The 7,619-nt window shown below is 44.9% G+C and overlaps 1 protein-coding gene across 1 annotated transcript; it reads left to right on the top strand.

Annotated features, from left to right (window-relative positions):
- The first annotated feature begins 2,860 nt into the window (after positions 1-2,860).
- Positions 2,861-4,305, top strand: NKX2-4 (NK2 homeobox 4). Its single transcript, XM_015099453.2, has 2 exons — positions 2,861-3,314; positions 3,704-4,305. The coding sequence occupies exons 1-2, from the start codon at positions 2,873-2,875 to the stop codon at positions 4,303-4,305; spliced, it is 1,044 nt and encodes a 347-aa protein (XP_014954939.2). The 5' UTR covers positions 2,861-2,872.
- Positions 4,306-7,619: the final 3,314 nt, after the last annotated feature.

Here is a 7,619-nt window from a genome sequence, read left to right as displayed (position 1 = left end):
ACCAGGAAAACATTTCTCAGTAATGTATTTCCTGTGAAATCCAGTTTGGTCAACAGTATTTAACAATCTACTGAGTATTAATTTCCATACATAATTTAGGCAGACAATAATATGATGAAATGAATTTGATAAAAACCTTTAATGGAGTATCAATTGGATTAGTCTAATTTGCATCTGTATATACACATCCTCCAGAATACACGTTTTCAGAATCATCTGCACACATCCAGTGTTTTCAGCACGAAGATATGCAATTTCTGGAACAAGACCCAAACAATTGAGAGGAAGAACTGTTGAAGATTGTGGATATTTTTCATAACTGTTTACCTCTAGTAAAGGAGTACTAATTAGGGTATCAAGTTTCCAAGCAGTCAGAAAGAGACAGTCTGCAGAAAGCCTCCAGACAGATAAGGTGCTTTCTTTATTCAAAGGTGTGAGCTTTCCAGATGTCATCGAACTTGTAGCAGGACCCACTACAGTTGAAAAACAAAATAAGCAACAACTTGTAGTTCAACCACTCAAGCGAACTGCTATCCTAGAGTTTATAAAAATATTACATGAGATGAAATGCACAGCCTGAAAACAGAACAAATAATAACTGTCTGGAAAAAACTAATGATAAGTACTTTCGCAGCTTGGATAACTAATCAATACAAAGACTATGATAATAGGTTTCATCTTTGAAACATGTTTGAACTTTAAAAGTAAAACATAATGGTTCACAAATGACTTTTTCTGTCCATGGATGTTAACTATTTTTACTTACCCTGTTATCTTTGAGGAAAGTTTGAAATGAAAGACTGTCTACTATTTTTTATTTAAGTGGATCAAGTAAACAATACATTTTGAATTAAACCAAAACTTAAACACCAAAGTGCAGTTTTCAAGATTCTAGCAACTACTTAAATACATACATAAATGCTTCTCTGTAATTCATTAATTTAAAAAATTAAGTAAGTAATTCAACGGCAGGTAAGGATGAAGACGTAGTCCAAATGTTTCAGGCTCAGGAAAGACCTATAAAAGTGGCATGGTGTTAAAATTGTAGCAATACTAATATTGCTAAGTAAATAACTGACATCTGCAAATAATCACGGTACCTTGTCTTTCGTTCTTTCAATATTTTAAAATACTAATACTCTACACACTTGCCTGGTTGACACTTTCTTCCCATAGGTAAATACGGGTCCCTTCTCCCCCCATCCCCTCACCCCTAGATTCTTTGCAAAACTCACTGAAATGAACAAAACAATGATTAAAACAATAAAAGCAAAACCATGGAAAACATTCCAATCAAAGTACTGAAACCAAACAAGAAAAGGAATAGGTAACTGTTCTTACCTTCAAGATGTGTACTATTAGATTTTATGTTCTAATAGGTTAAACTGGAATTGTTTTCTTACATCCTGTTCTTCTGTTTTAAACAATAAAATCTTGCTTAAGAAAGCACTCTCCCTGTTTTTCTTTCTCCTGCCCCAGTCTCCAGGAAACCTTTAAAAACTGCATCTTCTTTTTCCTGGCTGTTTTAAGTGAAGGACTTTTCAAATTTTAGTCAATATGCTTCACAGACTTCTTTTGTCATATTCTTTGTCATGTTCAGCATTCATAGGAAAGTTCACAATGTCTAAGTTCTTCTATGCTATGCAGGTAAATTTACAAATCAAAGGATGACAAAGTTTTTTTTAAAAAAATCATTTATCTACAGTTGAGTATCTTTCAAGCGAAAGTACCATTTTCACCTGATTTCTGTATCCATTTCACATTTTTAAGCAGATTATATTTTTTGAACAATAAAAAGACCCATTTCGAATAGCTAGAAATTTTGGACTTAAGAGGCTGTTTTTTGTTTTTTGATTAGTGGTAGGCCAGTAAACCCCAAGTTGGATATTTTCACTCGGGGGAGGGGGCCGTGCGGGGGGAAAACGAAAGGGAAAGAAACCTGTACAGAACTTTACAGGTGCGAGCTGAACAGGAAACATTAGAACACATAAAAACCTAACCTCTTTCCCTTATCTAACCTCTATCCCCACAGAGCAAAAACAGAATACTTACAAATTAGTATCCGTGTATTTGTGTCTCTGTGTGTTTTCTCTTCTTTGGATTTGGATACTTTGAGCTAATTTGAAAGTGCCCGGTTGGTTGCCCACAAAATGATGCTTGAGACTCTACAGACGCATAAATTAGAAACCCTACAAAGGGAGAGGACGGTCATTGTACCTCATCTCTTTATGCGCTCTTACGGTGGGACCCAAGAGCTTTTTTTTTTTTTTTTTTTTTTTTAACACTTTAGACGATGGAGCAAGTGAGAGGCTGATAGCTAGAGAGGACTAGGCGAAACCGCCATCCACTCTCAGCTTAGTACCATTCTGTCCACCTCCCCCCCATCTCCAGATACACTGGACTTTGCTACTAAATCACTTTAGGAAACTGGGGTCTGATGGGCAGACGCGCGGAGTCCTTCACATCCAGCCTCGACGCCAGCCTCAAGAGTTTGTTTCTGATGTTCCAGGGCTAGGGTAACAGGAAGTCTGGATGGAAGCAGGAAGGATGGAGAAAGCGAAGGGGGTGATCCTTTCAAGAAACATCCAACTGCCCCCTTTACTTTTCTTGCCTCCTCTATGGGGAGTGGGGGTGGGGTGGGGGTGTTGGCGAGAGAAAAAAGATGTCAAGGACCATCGTTTGCTCGTTTGGGATGTTGCTCCGCCCCCCGAGTCTGTCGTAAACCCGGCGCCGGACTAAAATAAACCCCAGATCCCGCAGCTCGGGGGGCTCGCCGCGCCGCCGACTCCTGGTCACAGGCGCAGCCGCCGCGGCCGAGGTGGCGGCGACCCGCGCGCGCCCCGGGCCCCCCTACCTGGCCGCCCGCCGAGCCATGTCGTTGAGCCCCAAGCACACGACGCCCTTCTCCGTGTCCGACATCCTGAGCCCCATCGAGGAGACCTACAAGAAGTTCGGCGGCGCCATGGACGGCACGCCGCCCGGCCTGGGGGCACCCCTGGGGGCCGCCTACCGCGCGCCGCCGCCCGGGTCCTCCTCGCAGGCGGCGGCCGCGGCGGGCATGCAGCCCCCGCACGCTATGGCGGGCCACAACGCGGCGGCAGCGGCAGCGGCGGCGGCTGCAGCGGCGGCGGCCGCCACCTACCACATGCCGCCCGGCGTCTCGCAGTTCCCGCACGGCGCCGTGGGCGGCTATTGCAACGGCGGCCTGGGCAACGTGGGCGAGCTGCCCGCCTACACAGACGGCGTGCGGGGCGGCGCGGCCGCCGCGGCCACCGGCTGGTACGGCGCCAACCCGGACCCGCGCTACTCGTCAAGTGAGCGGGGCGAGGAGCGCGGGACTGAGGGCCGAGGACGGCGCGGGCGTTCCCCGCCGCAGCCCGGGGCGCGGGGAGCACTTGGGAATCCGTCTTGGGGTCCGCGGGGCGTCCTGGGGCCCTGAGACACTGAGCGCGCGGGGCGTCCTGGGACCCTGGGAGCCCGGGACCCCAAGCGCGCGGGGCGTCCTGGGACCCTGACACACTGAGCGCGCGGGGTGTCCTGGGACCCTGACACACGGAGTGCGCGGGGCTTCCTGGGACCCTGGGACCCTGAGCGCGCGGGGCGTTCTGGGACCCAACTGGCCCTGCCGGCGTCGCGGCCGCCGCCGTGTGAAGAGAGCTGGGCGGCGGTTGCTGACCGGTCTTCCCCTTGGGCCCCTCCCCAGTCTCCAGGTTCATGGGGCCGTCGGCGGGCGTGAACGTGGCCGCCATGGGGTCGCTGACGGGCATAGCGGACACGGCCAAGTCGCTGGCACCTCTGCACGCTGCGGCGGCGCCTCGGAGGAAGCGCCGCGTGCTGTTCTCGCAGGCGCAGGTGTACGAGCTGGAGCGGCGCTTCAAGCAGCAGAAGTACCTGTCGGCGCCCGAGCGCGAGCACCTGGCCAGCATGATCCACCTGACGCCCACGCAGGTGAAGATCTGGTTCCAGAACCACCGCTACAAGATGAAGCGCCAGGCCAAGGACAAGGCGGCGCAGCAGCTGCAGCAGGAGGCTGGCCTGGGCCCGCCGCCGCCGCCGTCGCCGCGCCGCGTGGCCGTGCCGGTGCTGGTCAAGGACGGCAAGCCCTGCCAAAACGGCGCGGCCACGCCGACGCCCCAGGCAGGCCCGCAGCCGCCCGCGCCGACGCCGGAGCTGGAGGAGCTGTCGCCCAGCCCGCCCGCGCTGCACGGGGCGGGGGCAGGCCTGGCGGGGCTGGACGCGGCGGCGGCGGGGGACTACGGCGGCGGCGCGCTGGGCGGCAACCTGCTCTACGGCCGGACGTGGTGACGGCGCGGCTGGCCGGGGGTCCCGCCGCCGCCCGAGGGTCTGCTCGCGCTGACGGCCGGGCCGCGGCTCGCGAGAGAACGGACGGATCGCGGAGAGGGGCGGGCGCCAGGCCTCCGCTGCGGGTGGGAACGCGACAAGCCCCAGGATCGAATCCTGAGATCGCGCCGGCCGGGAGGCTTTGAGGTGATTTCCTCCTTCCGGATGTTCCTAAATTGTGTAAAAAGCCGGCCGAGTCCACATCCACCACCACGTTCCTAACCAAAGCTCTCGGAGTTTCAAACGTTGGAGACTTAGGTGGTGTTTGTAGCTCTAAAAGTCAACCCAGCTTTAACAAGGTTTTCTTCTTGAAGTGGAACTTACCTTGGGAGATTAATTTTCGAACCCCCCCTCACCGCTCCCCCTGCCCCCGCTTAAGTGCAATTTCATTAATGTTTGATGGAAAGTAAATTGAATTGTAGCTCAAGGTGGATCATGCACATAGCAACATTACTGCAGAGGAGTTATTGCCATTTAGAGAAATGGAATAAACGTAATCAAAATATTGCTTATACGAATTGATATAGCTTTTTAAACTTAATGCTGTTTTTTAAATGTTTTGATCATGATTTGGCAATGAGTGTTTGTATATTAGTCTAAAAGAGGCTTTTCCTCCTAAGATGCAGCTCATCAAAAGAAAAGATTGTAAGCTACTTTTTATATGGAAACTGGTCTCACAAAATCAACGGACAAAATAAATTATACCCTATTCTACAGACATGTTATTTACTCTTTCTAAGGTATTTGATTATCTGAATTAAAGTACCTTGATAAAACACTAGAACAAGCAAGCAAAATTGCTAAGACAGACATCAATTAATCTCAAAGCATGTCAAGAAGGAACAAAATAAGGTGACTAATTGAATGGTAATCAGTGTGTAAAGAATCAGTAAAATATTTATTATTTTCTCATATTTAGAAGTTAATAGGGGTTACACACCGATTTTGTTGGTGTTTTCTTGTACAAATAATGTATTTAACTCTTTAATATGCTGATTTATATTTCCTATGTTTCAAAAGGATATTTAAATATAACTTGAAAGAATCTTTTAATTCCTTTTTTTGGTAAATGTCAAATGATCTTTTTCACTATGTTGTATAGGCTTTTTTTTTTTTTTACACTAGTTGGCATGATGTGACAACACAGCTCAGTTTATTCATGATTTAAAGAACTGGTAGTAGATTAAAAATGCTAAAAGAAAGCTGGAGAAAGTGAGTTCATAAAATGAAGAAAAATTAAAGACATAACATGGATTATGCATGTTTTACAAATGACCAAAACATTTCCCAGAGACCCTAAACCTCTTCTACATTTGAAATTTTAGAATTATAGTTTGCAGTGAAACATTTTATTTCATTTCATTGCTTGGGTATTTTTGTGAACTGTGCAAAGTGTTTTTAAAAGTTGCACTTTATTTTCTACAGTAAACAGTAATAATAAAAACTCCAGTTCCTTTCACAAAGAGGAAAAAAACACTAAAGCAAGTGAATCAATCGTTATCAATGCTGTGAATACATTTTTGTAAAATGACAACTGATTTTTAACACATTTTAAATTTGAGCAGAAAAAATATGAAAATGATGCAGTACACTTTCAGAAAATTCTCCCAGTTTGAGTTTTTGCATACTAATAAAATTGATTTTCAAAATGCTAGCCAGGCTAGCATAACTATTACTGATGTGCCAGATTTTAAAATGCTTCTTTATATTGATTCCTTCAACTTCTGAAATTCTACTTCTAGAAAACATGTTATAAAAGTTCACGTGGTTTGTATTTTTTTTTTTATAGCCCAATACTTAACAAAAACAGTAGCTTATGGAGTAAGGGTTCCGAGTAACATATTTAAAGAAAATAAATCTTCATGCACAGTTTTTCCCTTGATAATTTTTGGAACAAAAAAATCCCTTAGACTAAGTAAACTATCAATCAAAAGGACCATTAAAAAGAAACAGCCTTCTTTATACAATATTTTCTGAAAGTGTATTTGGTACAGGCGTATCTTTTTCCTTTCAGTGTTCCTTTAAATAGTAAGGGACTCTAGCCAGAGGTAATTGCCGCAGAGAGCTTAACATTCTGCACCCAGAAATGTACTGAGTTTATGTGTGCACATCCAGACATTAAGATAAGGTTTGCTTTTGAAACATTAAAATAGAAAATGTTTATACTGTAGAATTCCACATTCTGATTAATGTGAAACAAAAGCTTTTTTTTCTTCTTTTGCAATTAGTGCTTTGCAGATCTTTTATAAAAACACAAACGGCCAGACTAGGTGAAACTCATTAACTGAAGAGGAGGATAAGTGTCTTCACAACCAAGCGGGAGGTTGGCGCAGGGTCTAAGTGGGAACAAAGCCCCTCCAAAGTTTAGCAGAGGCCACAGCAAAACTCGGTTTGAGAAATGCTAACTGCGGATGTCACAGTTTCCTAAAGGTTTTTGGGGTTTTACAACACTCTAACCTATTTTTTCCCAGTTGAGGCACAGAAATCAAAATCCAGAATCCAAGTTGCAGAGAGGAACGGCGGAGATTGCAGGTACTTTTCTGAAATCTGTTTTGGGATGTAAATTGAAGTTGTGTGTGTGTGTTTGTGTGTGTGTGTGTGTATGCACGCCCAATGTTGAAAGATACAGGAAGGGTGTTTTGTACACGGAAGAGGGGGTATAACCCAGTTGTCTTCTGTTTGAGGCTTTGCTTAGAACTAAAACCTAACAGTCAGAACAAGTAAGTCAATCAGACTTTTATCAACACAGATGTGTCCAAACTCCATTCTGCTATTGACTGTTTACTTTCAATTTAAAGCAAATCAGAGACAGAATCCTGTTCATTAAATGCAAGCACCTTCCAAAGACTTGCTTTGTTAGCTGCATTTCGTAATGATGACTTTTAGAAAGACTTTAAAGTTTGTGAACCATAATCACATAAAGACCCATGACTGGATTTTTAAATATGAATTTGTGCATAAGATAATGCACAGTGTAGTGGTGATAAAAGTTTCAGATGTAGTTGAGAATATGAATGATACCGCCCAACTATTTAACGTTAACATTAATATGTGAATAAAACTCCGTATGTTAATTACTCAAGTCCAGTTTTTTAAAATACTGCTACTTGCCATGCTCAAATCCAATGAAACGGCACTAGGATACATTTTATTAAAAATGAATTAAATAAGTAGACTTTTGCTGCTAGTGAAAATTGGTGAGCATCTGGAGAAGATTCAAAGAAGGCCTGAAGTCAGGAGTCGCTCTCTCCAGTAAGTATTGAGATCACTTTGTGATT

Source organism: Ovis aries, chromosome 13 (assembly GCF_016772045.2).
Source record: "Ovis aries strain OAR_USU_Benz2616 breed Rambouillet chromosome 13, ARS-UI_Ramb_v3.0, whole genome shotgun sequence".
Taxonomy (NCBI): Eukaryota; Metazoa; Chordata; class Mammalia; order Artiodactyla; family Bovidae; genus Ovis; species Ovis aries.
This window is presented reverse-complemented; position numbering and strand designations above follow the sequence as displayed.

Excerpts from the sequence above, each read along its gene's own strand:
- NKX2-4 (XM_015099453.2), top strand. The coding sequence starts at position 2,873 with ATGTCGTTGAGCCCCAAGCACACGACGCCCTTCTCCGTGTCCGACATC. Across the intron at positions 3,315-3,703 it reads GGACCCGCGCTACTCGTCAA|TCTCCAGGTTCATGGGGCCG; the intron begins GTGAGCGGGGCG and ends GCCCCTCCCCAG.